This window comes from Aspergillus pseudoviridinutans, assembly GCF_018340605.1.
Source record: "Aspergillus pseudoviridinutans IFM 55266 DNA, scaffold_5, whole genome shotgun sequence".
Taxonomy (NCBI): Eukaryota; Fungi; Ascomycota; class Eurotiomycetes; order Eurotiales; family Aspergillaceae; genus Aspergillus; species Aspergillus pseudoviridinutans.
The window spans coordinates 434,286-457,998 of record NW_025091285.1 but is presented as its reverse complement, the minus strand read 5'-3'; the positions used below and the strand labels follow the sequence as shown (position 1 = coordinate 457,998).

Sequence of the window (23,713 nt, the reverse complement as noted above, 5' to 3'; positions counted from 1 at the left end):
ATTACCCTTATCTATCGGGGAATGGTATCACATGACCTACCAGATAACGATCTAACCATAACATCTTACGGCTCATCTACATGTACCCCGCGGCATGACTTATTCCCCAGGAGACATCAATACCGTTAATCATAATGTCGACTCGTCGAGGTGTCGGACTCGGAGCGTTTGCGAATCGCACGCAAACCAGTCAATCCTATGCCAACCATGGCGCCAACCTTCGCTCTGCGCACCTTGCCTCCCTCCAAACACAACTTTCCGTATTCCAGTCGTTGCTTCACACGTTCGCACTAGAACATAGTTCAACGATCAAGTCGAATCCGACATTCCGAGCTGAATTTGCTCGTATGTGCAATGCTATCGGGGTTGATCCTCTTGCAGCCAGTAATGTCAAGGGGAAAAATGGCAGGAGGGGAGAAAGCGGTAGTTTCTGGACGCAGATTATGGGCGGTGATATGAATGATTTCTACTTTGAGGTTGCAGTCCGAGTTGTAGAGCTCTGTCGATCTACCAGAAGCGAGAATGGAGGCTTGCTAGGTGTTGAAGAGTGTCGGAAACAGGTTCGCAAAGGCAAAGCCATCGGGAGCGGCTTGGAGGTCACTGAGTACGGCTTCAACCTCTTTTCCATGCATTCGGACTGTGCTAACTGTATTTTGGTGTACAGTGACGATGTTCTCCGCGCTGTGAAATCACTGGGGCCCCTTGGGTCCGGCTTCTCCATTGTGCAAGTAGGGAGCAAGCAATACATCCGCTCTATTCCCAAGGAGCTGAACACAGATCAAGCCACAGTCCTAGAGGCAATTCAGATATTGGGCTATGTCAGCGTATCCATGTTGCAAGTGAACTTGAACTGGGAAAAGGCCCGCGCACAAACTGTCATTAATGACCTTGTAGCGGACGGCCTAGTTTGGGTGGACGCGCAGGGCGAAGAGAATGAATACTGGTCGCCCCAGAATCTCCTTGATGACAGCGGATGATATTCCCTATACGCGGAGACGGTTCATTTATCACTAAAACAAACTTTCCTCTGGCCGATGGCGGTCAAGCAACGTCGGGCTGGATAGCCTGCTCGCCTCGCTTCTGCTCCAACGCAACATGTCAACGACCTGGTTGCCGCCCCTTCAAGCCATGGGCTGCTCGAGGCAATATGCGGATTCGATTAGGAATGGAGAAACCTGTATCGGCGACCACTGTTGAAGCATGCCTGCCGGTTCATGCTCACAACTCAGTCCCGCATCGCACATGTGCTATGCGTGCATCTGAATAGCTTCAATAGCGGCTATATATATATATATATGTATGTATGTATGTATACAAGGACTGCCCCTCATGATATGAAGAGAGAAGCAAATGCTTTCACGTCTCCTCATCTGCAATTTATATAGTTCTGCTGCAATTACTGGCAGGCAGTCATGCCTGTCCCATGATATATATTGCTATTCAGAGGCGACGAAGCAGTTCACACTACTCAAAATATGACTAAATCATCGCTACTATGGAAGAACACCATTTAACCAAGATTTCCTCTCTGTTCTCATTCAGTCTAGACATCGAACCATCTGTAGAATATGAAAATAGGGCATACATAAGATGATAACATGGAGATAGATCGACAGCGAAGTGTTGTCGACCAGGGGCCGTAATGGAACAGAAGCAGACAGAATTTCATACGCATTTGTATTCCCAGAAAGGGGCATTAGACCATGAGAGAAAGAAACAGGATGCCATTATAAACAATCTTTTTTAAGCCTTGATAGCACCGCCCAATGCACCACCGCCGAATTGCTGTCCACCAGGACGACGGCCTTGCTGGCCACCGGGGAATCTGTGGCCACCGCGGGCCTGACCTCCACGGCCACCACGGCCACCACGGGCGCCGGCGCCCTGATCGCGCTGGAAGGCGTTGGCCATACCTTGGGTGCGCTGCTCGAGAGTCTTCTCGTTGGCTTCCAGGAGGTTCATGGACTTGTCGGCCAGAGTGACGATCTGGGACTGGAGGCGCGACAGCTCGACGCCCTTGCGGAAAACGATGGCGTTGTTGACCTGATCCAAAGCAGCACCCAGCTCTTCGTGCGAAATCATACGGCTGATAATGGCGGAAATCTTCTTCTCAGAAAGCTCGAACATGTTGGAGAGGGTGGCGATGGAGAGGCTGTCGTAGAAAGGAGCGTAGGTGAAGAGGTAGGTTCTCAGGCCCTCCTCCTGGATCTGCTGGGAAAGCATCTCCTTGATCTTGTCGGGCTGGGGCATCAGATCCCAGATCTTGATCGAGTTGAGCATCTCGGCAGCCTTCTTCCAGTCACCAGCGGCAAGGAACTTGGCGCTCATAATCACGCCGTCACGAGTATTCTCCGCGGGACCAGTGAAGACCTGGCGCTCATTGTAATCCAGCATACGGCGGAAGGTCTTGGAAATGACACGGCGCTTCATCTCGGGAGAAGAGGAAGTCTGGGCCATCAGAGGAACTTCCAGGAACATGCTGGAGGTGAGGTAGATGCACTCGAGCAGCTCCAGGTTGATGTGCATGTGGAACGGCAGCTGGCGCTGACGCTCAAGACGCTCCTGCTCCGGGGATACCGTCGAGTAGCGCTGCATAATGATACCCTGGGCCAGGAGCTCCTTTTGACGTCCACTGCCGCAGACTTCAGAAAGGGTGTTCTGAGCTTCGTAGATGAGACCGGAGCGGAAGGCGCAAAGACCAATTTGCACCAGCGTCCGGTTGAAGAGAATCTGAGTGCTGACGTCAAAGTTGGAAATGTTCTCAGTGAGATGAGACATGAGCATCAGATCACGAGAGCGGTAGTACTGGTCGTGCAGGGCAAGGAAGTAAATCTGGCACAGCATCGCGCGGGCTCTGATGATACCATCGCTGTACTTGAACAGATAGTTGCAGAGGGACAAAACGAGGTTCTCGACATTGCCACTGCTAGCCCGAGGGGTAATGCCAGAATCCAGCTCAGAGGGAAGAGCCTTCCATGTGGCCTCTTCCAGAATTGTGATAACCTGGGAGGGCTTGAAGTAGACGTGCTCCAACCGTCTCATGACCACCCGGTTGACACTGTCCTGTCTAGGATCGCTCTTTTCGGCTTCGTTCAAACCTTCGACGTAGGCTTGCGCGCGAACGAGATCGGTGTACAGCAGCTTCTCATCGCTCAGACGCTCAATGTACTCGGCGGTGTGGGGGTCGATGTGTTGCAGTGACCTAGTAAGCTCGTCATCGAGTCTCTCGGCGAAAGACACGATGCTACCGGGAATGTAGAGAGTCTCGCCAGGGGCGATGGTGGGTTGCTTCTCGTCATCTTCCCATTCATCGGCACCTTCGGTCACAACGTGGTCACGGTTGTTCTCCAAAACCGACAGCAGGGACGAGAAGTCCTGCTCGGCGGACTTCCACTGATCGACAGCCATGTAATTGGCAGTGGACGTGGATGTGAGGTCGAAACGCGTGGAAATGAGAGTAAGATAAACACGGATGCGCTGATAAGGAGTCTGAGCCACTTCCAGAAGCTTTTCCATCGTCCGAATCTGCTCCAGGCGGTCTGTGTTCTTCTTTCCTCGCGACTCGACGATGACACGGAGGTGCTTCAGGATGCTCTCAGGAGTGTACTGCAGGGTCTTGCCACCGCGGCCAACAGTTGCGAAGCCATCATCATCGACAGCAACGGCGGGAGCCTCAATACGCTCCAACTTGGTGATACGGGGAGCAGCAACAACAGGGGCGGCCTCCTCATCGTCGCTTTCCATGAAGTCCTCCTTGTCCTTCCGGTACTTGTTGATCAGGTTGGCGTAGTCCTTGTTATTCTTCTTGATGCGCTGCTTGGCAGCGTTGAAGCCCTTGGCCTGGCTGGCGTTCAGCTTCTTATCTCCGGACTTCTGCTTGGCAATAGTCTCGTTCACGAAATCCTCAAGGTCGGCAGCGGTCTTGATGTAAATCTTGGGAGTCGGACCAGATTGCGTGATCTTCACAAGCTGTCGGTTCAGCTTGTCGAACTCTGTAATACCATGTCAGCCCATCTCACACATTCAACCCGCCTCCCTATTCCCGTCTCCACATAGATAGCGGCATGTGAAAGGAACAAAACGCACCTGTCGAGATAACAGCCCAGTCGTTGATCTTCTTGGCGTTCTCAATCAGCTTGATCGTGTTCTCAAGCTCGTCCAATCTCTTATCCTTGGCACTCTTGACAACCGTGACTTTCTCCTCCTCTTCCTCCTCCTCGCTGTCGGAAGCAACATCCTTCAAAAATTTATTCGCACCCGTTTCCTTGTCGGACTCATCCTCCTCCTCCGAGGTCTCCTCTTCCTCCTCGCTGGATTCTTCCTCCTCGGACTTTTCCTCCTCCTCGCGGTCGCTGTAAAGCTCCTCCTCGTCAGACGAGCTGGACTCGCTGTCGCTACCACCGCCGTAAAAGAAACGCGACATGTTTGCGGTTCGAGGGGTTATCGGACGGAAAATGGGGTTCGCGAACTTGTTCACAGATTGGCCGTATCTGCTGATGCCGGACAGGACGCGCGGGGTGATAATGTGGTGGACAGAGTTAACGGCCCTCTTGATCTGTTTGCCCGTGCCTGATGGCAAATTCAGTTGTGAAGTGAGGGTTCCTAGCCGCAGCGAGTTTGGCCGCGCGAGCCACACACGAAATTTAAGCGAGCCGGCACCTAACCGTATATGGCAGTTTGCCCTGTTTGCACTGCCTTTTCCCCGCGAGTCTTTGGATCTGAATAGCCTCACAACCAATGATACCTTTAGTTCTTTAACGCTCTCTTGAGTTTATATCAATGTTTTGGAGGCTTCCGAAATGCAGACGGGACGTCCTCATATTAGTCTCATCGCAAGCAATACAACAGCCGATTGCACAACTATCCCGAACGCCATCCATGTTTTACTGCATTCAAACAGTTCAACCACTACAGGCATGCACGGCCTAAGCTAACAATTTTGGACTCTGACTCATTTAGACACAACAGCCACTAGTCTGGATCAAGAACTATGTGCGTTCTCCGATATCCATCGAACTTTGACTTTCTAAATTTAGGTATCCAAGCTATAGCAATGGCTCTGTTGAGCAGCGGTGTAAGGAAGCAAGAGACAGACAACATCAAATGACAACAGGGGAATAGAAATTGGCCTCGCCACAAAGATAGCAATGAGAAATGGAAAAGAGAAAATTTAACACGATGGTGAGGCGGGAGAAAAAACAATCTTCGCAAAAATCCACGTCATGCGGCTCATGACCAACGTCCGGGCATGGTACACGATGATCTCGTTGGGGAAGATTGCTCAGTGAGGGTAAAAGCAACCGGATCAGGAAGCTCGACTATAATAAAATGGGCCGCATGTACGGTGGAAAGCCACGCTCTAGACTGGCGAATATATCCGCCTCCTAGACTCAGAGGCTATCTCGTCATGGCGAAGGGCCTTGATGTTACAATATAACTTCGTCTCCTTCTGCTCGGACCACTTTTCGAACTGAAGATGTAGCCTTTAACAAGTAGTCTCAGGAGATGCCCTTGGGGCTGGCGTTGTTGACATGATGAAACTGGCTGAAGTCGTAAGAGCCGCCGCAGACCGAAGGGCACGGGAAGGAAAGATCGAGCACGGTACGTTCCAAACGATGTAGGAAGATATCTTGGAGTAGCTCTGCGCCTAAAATTGTAAGACGCACCTGGAGCACACTCTCGCTCGAACAAAGCAGAGTTGACGGTAGAAAGTAGCAAGCTCATGTTCCAGATAACAACCAGTATTGACTGACTGTTTGGATCTTTGCCTGATCAGTGCCACTGGCTCTGGTTCATATAGCTGTCGCCGCCAAGGACACCGTCCTCGAGAGTCCGAATGAAGTCTCGGTTACGTTGGCCGGCTCCTGCACGGCTTCCCCGGCGTCGCTGAGCATTGTTGTCGACATATCCGTCAGGGGGTGGAGGGTAGTATGCCGGGCTTGGCTGAAGTCGAATGGGGGCATTGGGGTCGAGGTGACTGGCAACGCGTTGAATAGTTGGCGGAATTCCTCCTCCCTGATGATCCATGGTGGATGCGCGTTGGCGACCAGCTCTAGTGGTTGCTTGAGCGTAGAGGCTCTGAGACGGTGCATATTGCGATTGAGGCATCTGGCCTGCCATAAGGTTCATTTGATGGCCGTAGCCCGGCGGCTGGGCAGGATATGGAGGAGGKGCGCCTTGCTGATGGCCTGTAAACATGCCGTTGTACATGGGCGGGGGCTGGCCATGAGATGGTGTATGGAACTGATTCATCTGCATCGAGTATGCATTCTGGGCCGCCGATTGTGCATGTGCCGCCTGAGCCGCTCGCTGTTTGCTGGCAGCCTCAGCCTGCTGTTGCTGCTGTATTCCGGGTGGAATGGTTTTGTTGAGTGACGAATATTTTAGATTCATCGGCGGCACGAAGGGCCCTGTAAACTTCTGCTGCGTAATGAAAGGGTGAAGCTTGGCTTGCTGAGGCGACCATCGCTCAAGGGGATTGATTGATAGCAGTCCGCGAACAAAGTCGATGAAAGCAACTCGATTGTTCAGTTCTGGACAAGATGTCAGTGAGTGAAAATAGGTAGCTGTCTGGAGAAACGAACCTCGCTCGATCTCGGCTTGCTTCATATTTTTCCTAGGCATTGGATAGCTTCGGATGATTTCTTCAAGCGTGGATGCCTGGAAGTACTTTTTGCTCGGCTGCTCTTTCGTGTTATGTTCCCGGGAGTATTGTTCCAGGCTTTTCAGTCGGTATGTCTTGCGACCGAACTCGTCTTGGGTCTTCTCAAAGAATTCACCCGACTGCTTGCCCATTTCAAGCATCCACGTCGGGGGTAGACCGAGCATTTCCACAATTCGACAGACCTGGTTGTATTCAGAGGAGCCAGGGAAAAGGGGCAGACCAAGGAAGAGCTCGACGACGATGCAACCAAGAGACCACATGTCGATTGCAGACGAGTAACTGCTCGAGTTAGTTTAACGCCAGTTCGAAGAAGATAGGGGACGTACGGCAAGCCAAGCAACACCTCTGGGGAACGGTAGAATCTCGACTGGATATACGTATAAACAGTTTGTCGCTCATCGCAAGCAGAGCCGAAATCGATGACCTTGATAATTGGACTCTCAAGACTATGGGAGATCGATGTTAGTCCAGGAGCTTCTCCTCAGACACAAGTCGCTACTCACTTCTTCAGTAATATGTTCTCGGGCTTGAGATCACAATGGATCAGATGTGCCTTGTTTAGGAGACTCAACGCGTTGAGAAGTTGCTGAGCAAAAACACGGACCAGAGTCGTGCTCAAACCACGGAACTGGTTTTGCTTGATCAATTCATAAAGATTGACACTGAGCAGCTCAAAGACCAGACAGAGATGCTGTCGATGAATGAAGGTATCCTTCAAACGAAGCAAATGGTGGTCGTCGTTCTTGTCATATTTGCTATTAAGCTGCAAGGCGGAACGTAAGAATGTTTCGAGCAAAGAAAGAATCTTGGAGGTCTTACCAAGTCCAAGACCGAGACTTCCATCATACTCTGATTGAAGTATGCAGTCTTATTCTTAATGACCTTCACGGCAACAACCTCTTGGGTTTTCAGATTCTGGCACTTGACGACTTGCCCAAATGTCCCCTGGCCCAACACGTCGAGGATGAGGTAACGATTCCTTAGAGAGATGTCAATACAGATGGCCTAAAAACGTCGGCGAAAGAGTCAATTGAGAACACTCACTTGTGACCAGCTTCTTCGCTTCCAAGAATGTCGTTCACGTAGAGAATATAATCGCTGTCCTCATTGTCATAGCCGTCGTTTTTGACTCCCTTGCTTGGTTTTGTAAGGACACGTCTGGGATTTCGCGAAGACTCGTAATTGAAGCTTGGATTGCAGATACGGTATGTGGCCGGAAGATGGGAGGTTAACGCTTGAAGGGGCTGTATCTTCATTTAGCAACAAGCTGTATTGGCCGGTCGGTGAACACTTACACTAATGAAACCCCCCTCTGGATTGGCACGTCTGTAGGGAGGCTGCGCATTAATGCGGGGTTGAAGCTCCTGAACCGACTTGATCTTCTGAAACTTCGGCACTGGCCCTCGACCGGCTTGCTTGCTTGCACCAGACATGGGTCCCGACCGGGGCGATCTCCCATCTTGTCCAAAGTGAGCGTTGACTTGAGATCCTGCTGAAGGCGGGTAGAATTGGTCGGAGCCCATCTCGGTAGGCTGCAGCGGAGGAAGCCGAGGAGGACGCGACACAGCTATCACAACCAAACTGTTAGCATGAGCTATTTCCAAGACTATCATGAGAAGACTTACAAGGGGGCGACTGGAACGGCTGAGGGGGTGAGGAGTAGTTCAGAGCTCTGGTCGGTGACCGGCGAGAGTTGTTTGGCCCAGGTGGAAAAGCATATGCGTTCTGAGACTTTCCAGGACTAGTATTGTAAGACAAGGACGGCGACAGAACATTCATCGGGGAGTACCTTCGGGCAGCCGAGGACTCCTCAGGAGAGAAGAATTGAGACGATGGTCGACTCTGTTGATTCGGTCGCGCAGAGTACTTCGCCCTGTTGTACGGGTCCGCATCCTCCATGGTGGTATCGGCATCGGTGACATAATCGCGGCTACGTGGCGTTGCGGCTGGCGACGACGCCATAGATACCGACTTGGAGTTTGCGCCGGCCGAGGGGGGTTTCGCTGCTGTTCCAGGCGTTTGGAAGGCTTCGTAGGTATATCCCACGGGCGGCTGAGACTGTTGCAGTTGACCACCATACTTGGGGCCTAATTGTTGGGGAGTAGACGTCAATCCATTGTTGAACTGCGCAGGACGTCCCATCAAGGGGTCCTGGTACGGCTGCCACTGAGAACCCATCCTCTTCGGGAGACCTCCCCTCACAATATCTCAAAGAACCCGAGTGAGACTTGACGATCAAGTATAGACGATCGTCTGTCGCCGTTGACAGCGCACATGCACTGCGATCGAGGGGATGGGAAGCAGCGGGGGCGGCAGACGCAAGTAGCGCAATCAGGCGGAGACGACGAAGCGGTTCGGGATATTTGACGTTAGACGTAAATTATACAGTGCTTCATTATCCAAACAACTGATCACTCCGGTGGTGAGGGTTGATTGATGGCCACCAAGCGTCCTGTCCACCGAGGGCGGTCGCAGGCTCAGTGACGGGGGCGGGTGCGACGGGCTGCCAGTATCTATCGGTGCAGCCAGCTGACTGACACGCGGAAGGGGATGCAGTAAATAACTGGAGGACGGGGAGGATGTGTGTTAGATTCCAGAGCGAAAGTACCCAGTCAGGAAGAAAGACTGTGGAGGATCTGGAAACAAAGTCCAGTCCGAATGGCCGCTGGGGAATCGCTCGGGGAGCAGATAAGTATTGCGGAGGGGTTTTAGAAAGAGAGGAAGAAGGCGAGGGTCGTGGAGGTGGAGATAGATGATGCCTCAATCTCGAGGGCAGCGTTGCGTCTGCCTCAGGCTGCGATTGGGCTCTGGGTTTCGCCGGGAAAGGCAAAACGAGAGGGAATGAGAGCTTGCTGATCTCACGACTGTCGATCGACGACTTTTTGTCAACTCGGTTTTTCTATTTCTACAGTGAACGAGTATGGCGTATCTACCACTGCTCCTGAATTTTGACGTTTGCAATTGTTATTTTCTGCGAATTGAGGCTAAGTAACAATTGTTGCCTGCCTCCTCTTGTCCGCCGCGAGTAGCCAGCCACTTTGGCACGGTCATCCCTTGAGAACAACAAGAAGTTCATCCTCATTTGAAGCAATATTTGTGAAAAGGAGTGGTCTAGTAGGAGATCCCATTCATAAAGTTGGCATGTTGAGGAACTGAACTCATCCCTGCAACCATCTACTCCGTAGCCTAGAGAATAATGTCTTGTTTGGCACTTTTGTGGGATATGGTTGCTTTCGCCGCTTGCAGGAATTAGCTGAACCTACTCCGTAAGGCGGACGGCTTCATGAGTTCGTTGTACGGCCCGAGTTTCGAGACAAGAGTGGTCTGGCAATTCGGCAAATGATCGTCCTTCATTAGGATTGCCTCCGGAAAGGAGCTGGAACCATGTCACTGTACTCTCTGCTCATAAGGTCCTACCAATGCCCAAAGCTGGCTGAAGAGAAAACAGGGCTGGAAGAACCACTGCCAAGGCTCAAGGGAGTGACGTGACTGGGGGCACGTGCGCCGAAGGCGGTCAGGCTAGGCGGCAGTGGGCGAAATCTTTCTGCCGTAGATACCACTGAGGGGATACAGCGGTTTTGCCTTTTGTGCTCGCCTTTTACGATCATTATTTTAGGCGAGCCTTCATATTCTGTTAGCTTTCCGGATTGTCTTATGATATTCGCATATGAGAAGGTTGATTTGGACTTGAACCGTACTGAGCGCGCCGCTTGACTGAAGTCGAGTCCGTCGCCGCCTGGATATCACTCATAGTTCCTTGACAGCGCCACCCGTTACAGAAAATGACGGTGGTGTTTTCTTGAGCTGCACTGCTCCGTCATCGTGAAAACCTATCATTTGTTGGGTGAAGGTGTTGACCTGCAGGGTGTAACAGCTGTTGGATTGTCATAGCCATCCTTGCATCCTTGGCATTTCCGTCGTGCTTCAGTCATGGGTCACAGCGTGAAGAATGAGGGTGATGGTTCCGCTGGAATTGAAGTGGTCGAGACACCTCAAAGGACCGAGACCGAGGGATTAGATGCTTCGAATACCGCTGAAGTAGCGACGGTGGCTACCTCAAAGCAGCAAGAAGATCCCTCTGCAGTGACCGATGAAGTAAGCCGTCTACGAGAGCTCCAGGCCGATATACGTGATCAGGATGACCTTGAAAGGGACATATCTCGTCAGGTACCGGACCCAATTTCCTTATACGAAGTGCTTTCTATTCTGACTTTTCCAGGCCGACAGGTTGCTCGTGGAGCAAGCCGACGAACGAGACAAAAAGAGATTGGAGAGGACCACCCTTGAAAAAGAGTATGTCTTCTGTCATAAAATTGACGTCTAGGCTCAGATGCTGATACCTGAATGATTAGGAAACTCGAGGCCCAGATTCTTAAACTTCATCAGCGTCTGTCGCAGCCAGTGGGCACGTCTGCTCGAGTCCGGTTAGAGAACGAGTTGAGCAATCTAGACTCTCGCAACGCCTCGCTAGAGAATGACTTGAAAGAAATCCAACAACGTATTGACGACAGACATGAGGGTCTCGAAACAGGTACTCAGGCAACCGGGACAGGGCGCCTGCCAAATGAATCTCGTAGAGATTATCTCATCCGAACCGGGAAGATAACGCCTTTTTCTAGAATGGGTGCAGGTCCGAATGAGGGTCCTCTTGCCAGCCTTCATGACGCTCTTATCGATGCTGAGGATGAGCGTGATGAGAATGAGGCATTGGAGCAACTGAAAGATCGCTCAGCTGTTTCGCACAGGAATCTCGTCCGACCCGGATTCGACTTTGACGATGAGAGTACCGATACAGGTGTCGCACAAACTCGACCAAGCAAGAGACGAAAGCTAGAGGGTGGCTCACGCCGGAAGAAGACACTTCTCAAGCAAGAGGAGTCTGATTCCATGGCAGCAGATGAAGAAAATGAGCTTTCTGAAGATAATGACGAGTCGGCAGATTATGTGGCGTCTGAAGAACAAGAATCATTGCTGGAGGACGAAGAAGAATTTTACCCGGATGGAAAGCCAGAGCGACCTGCAGCTCACAAGAAAGGGAAGAAACCCAGTGACGAAATTGAAGATTTCAGCGGATTGGACGACGGCAACGAGAGACTTTATCAATCGAGACTACAAAGTTGGGTGAGCCGGAGAAGCGCCGCTCGAAAGCGTGCTTCCAAGGCGCTGCAAGCAAAGGAAGAGCATGAGAATACCATTGATGAGGAGGGCTCGACTGAAGAGGATGAATGGTTTCTTCCTCATCCTACGGTACCAGACGTGGCTTATGACAATGGATATCGCTTGCCTGGGGATCTCAACCCTTACTTGTTCGACTACCAGAAAACCGGGGTACAATGGCTATGGGAGCTATACCAGCAGAAAGTGGGAGGAATCATCGGTGACGAGATGGGGCTGGGGAAGACAATTCAAACAATAGCTTTCCTAGCTGGACTGCATTACAGCAAGAAACTGGACGGCCCTGTGATTGTGGTATGCCCTGCTACAGTTATGAAGCAGTGGGTCAACGAATTCCATCGCTGGTGGCCACCTTTTCGTGTGTCCATCTTGCACACGTCCGGGAGTGGCATGGTCAATATCCGGAGTGAGAGCAGCAGGGAGGATGCTCTCCTATCTCAGACTTATTCTTCCAGTCCGCGAGGATTCACCAGCAACCAGAAGGCAGCTAGGAAGGTTGTTAAGCGTGTGGTGGAAGAAGGTCACGTTCTGGTCACTACCTATTCAGGGTTACAAACATACTCTCATTTGCTGATCCCTGTGGAATGGGGGTGTGCGATTCTTGATGAAGGTCATAAGATTCGGAACCCGAACACTTCTATTACCATCCATTGCAAGGAGCTTAGGACTCCGCACAGGATCATTCTCTCGGGTACCCCTATGCAGAATAACTTGACCGAGCTTTGGTCGCTTTTCGACTTTGTGTTCCCAATGCGCCTTGGAACGTTAGTCAACTTTCGGAACCAATTCGAATTCCCTATCAGACAGGGCGGATATGCGAATGCTTCTAATCTCCAGGTGCAGACAGCTGCCAAGTGTGCAGAAACGCTCAAGGATGCCATCAGCCCATATCTTCTGCAGCGCTTCAAGATCGATGTGGCTGCGGATTTGCCCAAAAAGACCGAGCAGGTGCTCTTTTGCAAGTTGACCAAGCCGCAGAGGATGGCCTATGAATCATTTTTAAAATCCGAAGAAATGGAGTCCATTCTCAAGGGGCGCAGGCAGCTTCTATATGGAGTTGATATATTGCGCAAAATATGCAATCACCCAGATTTGCAGAATCATAAACTGCAATCGCATCAACCAGGCTATGGAAATGCGAACAAGTCTGGCAAGATGCAGGTTGTCAAATCTCTATTGGAGTTGTGGAGAGATACTGGCCATAAAACCCTGCTATTTGCTCAGCATCGAATCATGCTGGATATCCTTGAAAAGTTTGTCAAGTCACTGTCTGGGTTCAAATATCGGCGAATGGACGGCACCACGCCCATACAGAATCGGCAAACCATGGTTGACGAGTTTAATAATGACCCGAGTCTGCATGTCTTTCTGCTCACGACAAAGGTTGGAGGTTTGGGAGTGAATCTTACGGGCGCGGACAGGGTCATCATCTATGATCCAGATTGGAACCCATCGACAGACGTGCAGGCCCGAGAGCGAGCATGGCGACTTGGTCAGAAGCGTGAGGTCAGTGTCTACCGTTTAATGACCGCTGGAACAATTGAGGAGAAGATATATCATCGACAGATCTTCAAACAGTTCCTTACCAATAAGATTCTCAGAGACCCCAAACAGCGCCAGACCTCCTTTCAGTTGAGCGATTTGTATGACCTATTCGCGCTCGGCGACGAAAAGCCAGGTGCCACGGAGACGAGCAAGCTCTTTCAAGGAGCTGAGGTTACATTCCAGGGAGACGGTGACGGCAATAATCAACAATCGACCAAAGCCCAGGACGCCTCATCTGACCTGCAAGCAGAAAAGAACGACATCAGCAAAGTAGTGGGCGTCTCGTCCATGGAGAAATATCAGGGCGAGTCGGAGCAGCCCAGCGATCAGGAGAAAGGGACAGGAGCCGTTAATTCAGAATCACGCATCATGGAAGGCATCTTTGCTCGCTCTGGAGTACACTCGGCTTTGGAGCATGATCAGATCGTCAACGGCAAACGGGTGGTACGAGCGGACCCAAAGATCATCGAGGCGGAGGCCAAGAGGGTAGCTGCCGAGGCTGCCGAGGAGCTGCGGCGAGCTGGTGAAGCAGCACGGTCTGTTCCCATTGGGACTCCCACCTGGACAGGTCAATTTGGAGTCGCAGGGAGGCCCGAGGAGAGACCCTTCCCTTCAGCATTTGGCGGACGAAGTAGCACTGCGCGGCGGACGGCGGCCGGCCCCTCGTCAGCGAGCATTCTGGCTAACCTCTCCGCACGGACACCGTCGTCCCGGAGCGCCACGAACAGCCCTGCACCATCCAGGACTCCCACTGGCGTGGATTTCATGACGATGATTCGAGACTACATCTTGTCACAGGGTGGAGCCGTTTACACACAGATGCTGATCGACCACTTCAACCGTTACTGTACCACGCCTCAGCGATCGGCAGAGTTTAAGGAAATGCTTAAAACAATTGCCGTGCTCGAAAAAGGTGGACGAAACGGGCGAGGAAGATGGTCGCTGAAACCCGAATTCGCCAAGGTGAAATAGCACATCTCGTCCCTCATGAGTTACAGCATAGACAGGAGTTATTGATTTGGGCCGCGGACGACTTGGTTTGATTGAAAGGAAACGGGATACCATGGATTATGGCGTTTGGACCATTCATTGTAGATACCTAGAGTACGCAAATGATCTAATGATAGAGTAACATAAACATCACTAAGCATGCATCACATATGAAACATTTGCTATGGAACATGGCCTCTCAGACTGCGCGATCAAGCCTGAATAATAGGTCAACTGATGTCACTTCAGGGGTGACTGAACCAAAGGGACCACCGGGATGATCATGATATCAGTCGAGTCCCATCAGCCAGGTAGTCGTTGAATTTCATGACCATGACCCATGGATATAGGATGCAGTCATAATTGTGATGATCCATAGCGACTGCGAAACTTCAACTCTCAGCCGAAGATGCTTGGTATTGCCCTCGATGTGCTCATTATGCATGCTGTTCTACAAACATAATATTCCGAATATGGGAAAGACGGCACGATTCCGAAGTCTGGATGGATGCTCATCTCCTGTTCCTGTTAGCGTGCGTCGGGATGTCGATCACATTGTGACCGAGTTGGTGCAGCATAGACGACTACAGAGAGCGGAGCTCAAAGTATAAAAAATAGCAGGCCTGAGTTAATCATCAGCAGCGTAGATGTTACAGTTACATTTGTTCACAGTGTGTCAACAAAAGTACACAGATTTTAAGTCATGCTCCGTACTTTGCACAGTTGCACTTGTGGTGATATCAGCAATGTCTCAGGTTTGACCATCCCCCGCCTTCATGAAGCATTTCCCCCAGCAACCAGTGTCCACTGTGGTACGATCTTCCTCTACGCTACTCGACCAAACACCTTGACTGGTTCATTGGCAACTTCGCTGTGTTCCCACTGGCCATCGATCGTCGCTGCGTTGGGCAAAATTGTCCCAAGTCTCCATACTTTAGCCTGAGCTGAACAACTCCTCTGTGGAGACTCATTCTTCCTCGAATTTCTTTGTTGTTGCGGCGATGTGATGTGATGGTGTGGCCTGAGAAGAACAGACTAGTTTCTGCTAGACAGCGTGCTAACAACTAGCATTCCTGCAATGTCTGCAGAAGTTTCTAAATTTGTTGTCGATCGTTGATGAGATGACTTGATTACCAATGCCGGTTTGAAGCAGTCTGTGCTGTTCCACTTAGTGGAGTAGTGGTGATGATGTTCAAGACCATAAATAAAGGAAGGGATATCGCCACATCCATCCTCATCAGTGTCAACCATTCTCTCACATCGTTGTCCACGTTTTGTCATTTGTGCTGGTTTCACTGAAAGCAGTTAAACAAAACAATCAAATCTCTCGTTTAGCAATCATCAGAATGAAGCTGCTTTCTACTCTCGCTCTGCTGGTTTCCGCAGTCGCGGCCAACCCCGTATTGCATACAACTCGCCAGGCCACCAACGCCACCAAGCCCTTCCATCTTAAGACCGCTGACGCATCTAACGAGAAACACAATGATCTATACGTCTACGCATACCACACCGGTGCAGGATTCAATGACGCTGTCCTCACGTCCGATGCGGGCACTGCCAGTACGGCTTTCCTGAATGGCACCTATACGCAGTTCGACCTGAAGACTCCGTTCCCTTGGGGCTTCAATCCGATCGGTGATACCAACTATGCTCGTTAGTTCCCTGCTCCCCCAACTATATTTTCTTCGATTCGGACTGACTTTTTCGCAGAATGGGAACCCGTCGAGATCAACGTCGGTTACGGCGCGGAGGGATTCTTCATCAATAGCAACGGCCTGCAATGGTCGGAGCAACAGGGCTTTGGCGGTTGGCTGGGTAAGAATTTCCATCTGAGGTATCCGGTAACTCTCTGCATGTGGCTAATTTACCCCAGTTTGCGACTGGTACCACGGCGCACCCCAGCTCTTCTATATCTACCGCTATTACGAACCCAACTTTCCCTCCTCTTGCAGCACCGTCAACCTCCAGGTCGAATATACTTCGTAAATAGACCCGAGGGTGCGGATAGTGGCTAGCGGAAGATGCTGCCACCGGATATGAGATGCGCGTGGCGCGAGTGATAGATTCCTTGGTTCACTCGAGGGTTTTGGAGGATATGTGCCGCTCCTTACCTGACGAGAGTGATATGTATTGATATGCATCGCACATACGGATACGCTCTTTAATGTTTATTTACCTGTAACGCCGCTGTGATGCCAGTGGTTTATATCAATCGATATTTTTGTATTGTATGGAACAGTGGACATTCGTTTGTGATTATGAGTATCGATCCATTTGCCATGTTTTGGTCAAGCTCAGACGCCGAGTCGTTTCTCTAGTAGTACTCCTGTGACCATGAAGATGACACATTGAGGATATACAGAGGCAAATATAACAGTTCAGTTGTCTCAGCCTGCCAATCAGAGATAGAGAGGAACAGATTTTGATGAAGATAATTATGGTGACCTTCATGTGATGGTGTGAATAATTCTGATAGTTAAAAATAGCCCATGTCTCAGTTATGCCCAAACAGGCTAGCCCGCCTCCAGATCCCCTTCTCTAGTCGCTTCTATCGGACCCCCCGTCTGGCCTCTTTTCTCGTTAGATCCTTTTTACCCTTTCATAACTTGACTTGGCTTTTTGGAGCCCTACTTGTCTTTTGTATCTTGAATTTGGTCACATCTCTCTACAGTTTCCCATGGTGTGATCCTGTTGAGTTGATTCTCTGACCAGTCACTCGCTTTGTTTACCTGCCATTCAGCCTCCCCTCCTTGCGACCCGCATACGATACCACCCGATCTGCATGTTTCACTGACCCGCTGACTTGGAGAAATTTGTTCAACCTGTCCATCTTACATCCAGACTGTTTTGTCGACCTTGTGAATCGCTCTCTCTCGGTCGTCGACACTCGTTTGCGAAGACAGAAGCCGATCGGTTAGGGGATAGCCGGAGCATCACCCTCCCACACTTTCTCAAGGGACTCGGTCCCTATATTGCGTGATAGCCTCAGGATCTGAAGGCATCGTCCATCATGCAGTCCCTCAACTTTCTTTCGTTTTTAAGCCTTCTCCTCTTGCTGGGAACAATTTCCTCGGCTTGGCCATGGCCCCAGAACGGGCTGAACTTGGCACACGGAGGGATTGAGGCCAGAGCTGGTTAGTTTGCAAAAACATTGCTCATTTGTTCGCGTGCTGACTCGACAGATACACCTTCGTCTGACCAATCAACGACTGATTCTAACACGAGCAAGACCGACTCTGCATCGGAAAGCAAGACCACAAATGACTCGAAGACGACGGACTCTGGCAGTAAAACAGACACTGCTACTGGCACGTCCAAAGAGACCGGCACACAGTCGAAGTCGGGTACAACCACTGACACCGCCACGGACAAATCCAGCAAGAGCAGCAAGACCAAGACCTCTACCAAGTCGACCTCGATCGATGCACGTCTCCCTGCGGGCGGAACGTCGATGTTGATCCCCACCGCGGGTGCCACAACCTACTACAAGATCGGCGACCATGTGACTTTTGCCTGGAACTATACCTCCCTATCGGTGACGCCATCTGCGGTGAATGTTCTTGCGACCTGCACGTCGAACAGCGCGACCTACACCCTCACGAGCAACATGAGCGTCGAGGCGACTGGAAAGGTGGTGTGGGATACGGGCAAGTACCAGGCGAATGCCACGGTCCCACTGCTGACTGCGACGTACACGTTGTACGTGGTCGACGTGGACAAGGAGATTGGAGATACCGCAAGTGCCGGCTACCTTGGCTCGCAGATCGGTTACTCTTTTGGCATGTACAGTCCGCAACCCTATACTCCTCTCAACGGTATGCTCTTATTTCCCCACGCATCTTTGATAAAGCATACTGACCTGAATATAGAATACAACTGCGCCACCTGCAACAGCGCCCTCTCCGACATCGAGCGACAAGCCCTCAAGTTCGCCTTTGGCATGGTCATAATCACCATAGCCTCCTTCACCTGGTTCGCCGGTGACTTTGGTGTCTTTTCCACTTGAGCTTCCTCATGAACGTATCGTATGTTTTCCAACAACATATTGCATCCGAATGAGCGACTTTTTTCCTTCATGACAATAGCGATGTATCCGCAAGGTTGGGCCGGCGTTTTCTTTTTCTTTTCTCTTCCTGTATGTGCCATTACAATAATCTAAAGTGGCGGGGACTGGTATATTCAATCTATCCAATCATCTGGTGTCTATAATGAGCTGTATAGCATAGAAATTGACATACATATCACATAATCAACCAATAGCATACAAAATGAATGAAAGCAGTTGCATATCCGGAGCCGCATCCTTTGTCTAGTCAATGACAAACCGCGGCATTTGCATTCTGCCTATGCCTTATCCAATTAATACAAAGCAGAATAGTAAGGTAGTACCGGGATAGTAAAGAAACAGCCATGCAGCCGCATGCAATGCAATCTTTGTCTCATGAATCTATCTTCCCACCCGATGGAAACTTTATTCTTTATTTCTTGTACAAAGGTACAGCTATAAGTATACCTGAGGGTGAGGTTAGGTACAATACACATCCCATCTCATCCTAAGCAAAGCGGAAGGTGCGGTGCAATCGCATATCCATTCGCTAAGTGTTGATCTGAATCGCCCCACTGGCCTGCTGACTTGACCTGCCTGATTGCTGTTAAGCTCGCTGCTCTCCCTCGTTCTAAGCTCACTGCCTTGCTACCTTGCTTGATTCGCTGCACACGCTCGCTCGCTCGCTGGCCATTGCAATGCCCTCCACAACACTAGGCTGGATCTGGCCGAAAGATCCCCGGCCAGGTAACCCCTCGCGCTGGCCCCGTTGGTGGCGTCTCTTCGATGTCCTGACCAATCGCGGACCGGATATATACGTCGGGAAGATCAACACCCGGGATCAATCAGAACGGATCAATTGGTCCGGGTGGGAGTGCAGCGAGGGATGCTGCTGCGCCGGGGGAGACGAGACGCCGTTCCCGTGGGCGAGGCGGGGGGCGTGTGAGCGGTACGATTTCCGGCGGAGGAGGTATGTGGTTCCGGATCATGGGACGTGGTGTGGGGTTGAGTATTGCGATGAGGAGGGGGATGGGAGAAGGAGGCGCGTGCATGTCATTCCGCGGCGGTATTGGGATTGGAGGGGGGTGGAGTATCCGGCTGGGTATTGGCATGATGTTGTGCATGGGGTGCATGGTTAGCTGGAGAGAGGGTGGGAGGATGGGGAAGCATCAATGCAGGCGGGGTGGAATGCTTCCCAGACGACTGGTTGGTCTTGGGACGATTGGATGGGGTTAGGTCTGCGGATGGAGGGGAGTTGCGCGGTGTTGTCGGTCATTTTGCTGCATTTCGCGCAGGGCGTCTGTTTGACCTCGGAGTAGGAGGCGATCATATCCTGAATTGAGATTAGACTTGTCTTGTTGTGTCTGATTCAGTATGCAAACTTACCAGTAGATACGCAAGATCCCATTGCCGCGGACGAGCATTCAGGCAAGCTGCCACCGCCGTCTCCAGCTTCGTCTTCGGTTTCCCAGGGGCCGCCGTGGTCTGAACGCGCCAATCGACCATATCATGTCCATCCCCATCGACCGCCTGCAGCTGGAATACCATGCCGGCCTTGACGAGGACAACGGTGATCCTGGGCTGGTCCTGATGAGCCATCACCCGGACACTCGGTAAGTTTCGTTGTATGAACGTCTCCACAATCGTCCTCCAGCCCCCCTCAACCGCTTGAATCTTCGCGCGTTCCTCCTCCTCCTTAACCTTCTGCTGCTGCTCCTTCTGCGCCCGCTCCTCTTTCTCAAGCTCCTCAAGAAGAACATCATAGTCCCGCTCCCACATCCCCGTCGGCTGCAACAGCTGGCCCCCGTTCTGCTTGATCCGAGCGTCCACATGGTCCCAGATGGCTTTCATTTCCGGGCTGCGCCACATCGCCTGGAACTCCTGGACCTCTGCAACGCTCGCGCGTGCTGTCTGCGAGAGCTGTTCAGAGAGCACCCGCGGCGACTTTGGCAGTGGCCTCCTCGAAGCCGCCTTGGGGTTGACGATAGGGACTATCGGCTCCATGAGACGCCCAGAGAGTAGAGTCCGCAGTTGATGGATCTGCACTTGTCAGCTTGAACTGCAATTAACCAAGGGGAGGGAAGACGAACCGTCGCCTCCATCTTCTGCAACTTCGCCAGCGACGACACATACTGCATCTCCGAGGTCCAGGCTTCACCGCTAGCATTGTCCTTGTCAGGAATCTCGCTGAGGTTTGTATCCTGAGGAGGATGCTCCATTTTAGGGACAATGACACCTGTCGCAGGCGGTTGTGAACTGGGTTTTGAAGTAGAGGCCATATTGATTGACCGTTCAGTGAGATGGGATGAATGCTGAGTCACTTGATTTTGCTAAACTCCTCGCAAGAAGAACCTGCAGCAAGGGAGTATACACCGGCTCCAAAGACGGATGTTAAGGAGCGATGAGAGGAGGAGCTGATTGTTGTTCCGACGAAAGGCCGGAATTCAGATAGCGCCGTTACTTGATCTTGATTTTGATTGGTCTGGGACACTGTCTCACTGAGAGGACAAGATTCTAGAAAAGCTGAAATGCGTCGAGATGATTATGGCGCTCCAGTGAGATCCTCCTAAGGTCTGAGTGTGTTCTACTCTACCGATAGTTGAAGTGATTCGATGGTGTCAACGGCGGAAATCCAGCCCATCTCTCCCGGCGAATCATGGAGGTAATCTACGCCACAGCACCAGCCACATGTGGCGCTTCGATCACTTTCCTCTTTTGGATGTACCTGGGTCTGGTATTCTGGGGATACAAATGTCAATTATGAACATCAGTCGGCAAGTTATTTAGTAGACTATATAGTAGGTATATTTATTAAGCTAGTAAATCAAATTGATTGAGCCGAGATACTTCAGGTTGTCGTAAGCCGTGCTTCGTTATATGACCCTGTCAAAGTGCCTTCGACGGGTACAGTCTAATATGTACACCTCTATCATGCGCCAGAGTTAGATTCGTCTGCTGAATTGGCTCAACAAGGTCCGGCGGATCTGCGTTCTCAATCCGATCGAACCGCTGGAGTAATTTGACAATCGTGAAGCTGGCCTCGGTGAGTGCGTATTGTTCTGCAGATGTTAGTTACGAAGTATAGCCGTGTGAAAGAAGGGAGGACTCACGGCCTAGGCAGATTCTGGGACCTCCGTTGAAGGGAAGATACTCCCATCCTCGTCGGCCATTTTCTTCCCAGCGTTCGGGTCGGAACTCGTTCGCGTCCGGGCCATAGAAGTCCGTCCGGCGGTGCATGGCGTATACACTGTATGTGACCACTGTGCCCTTGCGGATGTAGATGGGGGATTTATGGTCCGGGCCACCTCCGAGGGGTAAGGTTGTGTCCTTGTTGGCGACGCGGAAGTTGGCAGGGACGGGAGGCAGGAGCCGGAGGACTGGTCGGCTGTCAGGACCTTGCTACTGTGAATTGTCTCAGGATGACATACCTTCGTTCAGCACATATCGCAAGTACGGAATATCCTTGAGTTTGGTCTGCGTGATCTCCTCTTTGGGGTGCTCGGCGTCGCCGAACGCATCGAGAATGACCTGACGAATTTTGGTCCACACGTTCGGATGGCGCGCCAGATAGAAGAATGTCGAGCTCAGCAGGCTGGCGGTTGTATCGCGCCCCGCTAAGAGGATGTTGAGCATGCTGTCTCTCAACACCTTCGGATTGTCGTTCTCGGCCGCCAGCGCCTCAGCAAAGATATAGCGGCCCCCAGGCTGCTTCTTCTCCGGATTCCGCCGCGACTCGAGGGCGAGCTGTACATAGTGGTCGACGACCTCATGGACGCGCTTGTTGGCGTCGCGGAACTCCTTGGGGTTGATCATCCAGTAGAAGTTGACGGCTCGGGACCTCGCGGCGAGATACTCCTGTGCCGTGTTGAACGCCTCTGCGAAGCCCTGCGCGTTACCGACGGCCGATCTGCCCAGAAGGCCGGTGTCCGTGCCAGCGTCTAGAGAGCCCACCGATTCCCCGAAGAGGAAATGAGTCGCTGAATCGATCGTGAGGAGGAAGAACAGCCGCTGGATATCGAATGCCGAGCCGTCTTTGGGGACCAAGTCGATCAGTCTGGAGATGTGGCCGTTCATCAAATCCAGGTCGGCCACCTGAGGAGTTAGCACAGTTCCAGGCGATGCGAACAATCACTCACCTGATCCCTCGTAAACTGGGGCCGTAATAGCGCACGCGCATGCGACCAACCCGCTCCATCCAGCGTAAAAATCCCGTCTCCAAGCAACGGGTAGAACTCCCGGTGTCTTGTCCCGAGCTCGAAATCATTGAATTGTGTCGCGAGCAGAGCCTTGAGATTCTCCGGCTCGATCGTAGCTACCAGCGGTCGCCCAAAGATTGACTGAGTAAATGTGTTACCGTACTTTCCATACTGCTCGGCGATAAGCTCGATCCATCTCTTCTCCTTGACAGCTTTTTTCAGGCGTAGAAACGCAGAGATGCCAAAGATGCCCGCTTCCCCCTCGACGGCGGGCTGACAGCGCAGGGATCGGGCCTGTTTGCGGTGCTTGTAGAGTTGTTGGAAGTAACGGAGGACCAAGAATGTGGCGTATACTGCGACGAATATTGCGACAGCAGGGGCCAGCATGGTATCGTGCCCTGGGGGTGACTTGTGTGACAATAGCAATTATCCGAGTGTTGGAATTAGAAATGGTCCAGACCGGTGTGACCAAGGTTATCCATGACCACAGCGCTGACTATTTATACCACATGCCGATGTAGGTTTTCCAGGCTACCCCTCAGAATGTGATGATGACAACCTCGCTATTCTGGAGATATGTTGATGCTTCGGCGAAGAGGCTGACCCGGACTCCGACATGTGTGAGTGGATCAACCAAACTTACCTCCATGGAACTACCTTGCGAGGCACAGAAAGCTCAACCTGTGAATGGTCCAAATGTGAATAGATGAGCGATCCATCGCAACCACATACGAAAATGGTTAGACAGAAACGGTGCAACATGTCAGGCTCAAGTTATGCACAGCCTAGTCTCGGCTAAGTCGCAAGCATATATGAAAAAGGTTAGCTACAATGCGAAGATCAACCCCGCTAACCACTCCCCCACATTACTCCATAAAAGTGATATCAATAATCACTGTGACTGCCGAGTTGATTGCGCCTGAAACATGGCAGCCATTGTTTCAAGACCTGGATAAAGTAATCCCGGGAGACTGCCGCGTCTGGGGTGAGCTGAAAGTCTGGGCAGTGCAGCGCGTTCTCCATAATGTACCCTAATACCGCGTCTTGGCTGGAGACCCCGCAGGCCGGTATTTGAGTTGTAAAGCGAGGACCTGTGAA

General features: G+C 51.4%; 8 protein-coding genes across 8 annotated transcripts; 4 read left to right on the top strand and 4 right to left on the bottom strand.

Annotated features, from left to right (window-relative positions):
* Positions 1 to 134: 134 nt before the first annotated feature.
* Asppvi_007257 (ESCRT-II subunit protein SNF8) lies at positions 135 to 977 on the top strand (the record flags this gene model as incomplete). Its single annotated transcript, XM_043303148.1, has 2 exons — positions 135 to 604; positions 665 to 977. The coding sequence occupies 2 exons, from the start codon at positions 135 to 137 to the stop codon at positions 975 to 977; spliced, it is 783 nt and encodes a 260-aa protein (XP_043159083.1).
* A 766-nt stretch (positions 978 to 1,743) lies between these two features.
* nip1 (translation initiation factor eIF3 core subunit c) lies at positions 1,744 to 4,423 on the bottom strand (the record flags this gene model as incomplete). Its single annotated transcript, XM_043303147.1, has 2 exons — positions 1,744 to 3,992; positions 4,087 to 4,423. The coding sequence occupies 2 exons, from the start codon at positions 4,421 to 4,423 to the stop codon at positions 1,744 to 1,746; spliced, it is 2,586 nt and encodes an 861-aa protein (XP_043159082.1).
* A 1,349-nt stretch (positions 4,424 to 5,772) lies between these two features.
* Positions 5,773 to 8,842, bottom strand: Asppvi_007255 (putative protein kinase Yak1; the record flags this gene model as incomplete). Its single annotated transcript, XM_043303146.1, has 8 exons — positions 5,773 to 6,533; positions 6,585 to 6,943; positions 6,991 to 7,110; positions 7,168 to 7,427; positions 7,484 to 7,643; positions 7,709 to 7,908; positions 7,960 to 8,231; positions 8,290 to 8,842. The coding sequence occupies 8 exons, from the start codon at positions 8,840 to 8,842 to the stop codon at positions 5,773 to 5,775; spliced, it is 2,685 nt and encodes an 894-aa protein (XP_043159081.1).
* Positions 8,843 to 10,594: 1,752 nt separating this feature from the next.
* Positions 10,595 to 14,356, top strand: Asppvi_007254 (DNA-dependent ATPase RAD26; the record flags this gene model as incomplete). Its single annotated transcript, XM_043303145.1, has 3 exons — positions 10,595 to 10,831; positions 10,884 to 10,957; positions 11,017 to 14,356. 3 exons carry the CDS (start codon positions 10,595 to 10,597, stop codon positions 14,354 to 14,356), a joined length of 3,651 nt encoding a protein of 1,216 aa, XP_043159080.1.
* A 1,364-nt stretch (positions 14,357 to 15,720) lies between these two features.
* Asppvi_007253 (uncharacterized protein) lies at positions 15,721 to 16,360 on the top strand (the record flags this gene model as incomplete). Its single annotated transcript, XM_043303144.1, has 3 exons — positions 15,721 to 16,027; positions 16,085 to 16,189; positions 16,248 to 16,360. The coding sequence occupies 3 exons, from the start codon at positions 15,721 to 15,723 to the stop codon at positions 16,358 to 16,360; spliced, it is 525 nt and encodes a 174-aa protein (XP_043159079.1).
* Positions 16,361 to 17,384: 1,024 nt separating this feature from the next.
* Asppvi_007252 (uncharacterized protein) lies at positions 17,385 to 18,380 on the top strand (the record flags this gene model as incomplete). The annotated part of the gene is made up of 3 exons (XM_043303143.1): positions 17,385 to 17,508; positions 17,557 to 18,189; positions 18,244 to 18,380. The coding sequence occupies 3 exons, from the start codon at positions 17,385 to 17,387 to the stop codon at positions 18,378 to 18,380; spliced, it is 894 nt and encodes a 297-aa protein (XP_043159078.1).
* Positions 18,381 to 19,554: 1,174 nt separating this feature from the next.
* Positions 19,555 to 20,698, bottom strand: Asppvi_007251 (RNA polymerase II mediator complex subunit MED27 domain-containing protein; the record flags this gene model as incomplete). Its single annotated transcript, XM_043303142.1, has 3 exons — positions 19,555 to 19,752; positions 19,806 to 20,459; positions 20,510 to 20,698. The coding sequence occupies 3 exons, from the start codon at positions 20,696 to 20,698 to the stop codon at positions 19,555 to 19,557; spliced, it is 1,041 nt and encodes a 346-aa protein (XP_043159077.1).
* Positions 20,699 to 21,305: 607 nt separating this feature from the next.
* Positions 21,306 to 23,002, bottom strand: Asppvi_007250 (cytochrome P450; the record flags this gene model as incomplete). The annotated part of the gene is made up of 4 exons (XM_043303141.1): positions 21,306 to 21,478; positions 21,530 to 21,796; positions 21,848 to 22,511; positions 22,556 to 23,002. 4 exons carry the CDS (start codon positions 23,000 to 23,002, stop codon positions 21,306 to 21,308), a joined length of 1,551 nt encoding a protein of 516 aa, XP_043159076.1.
* Between the last annotated feature and the right edge of the window lie 711 nt (positions 23,003 to 23,713).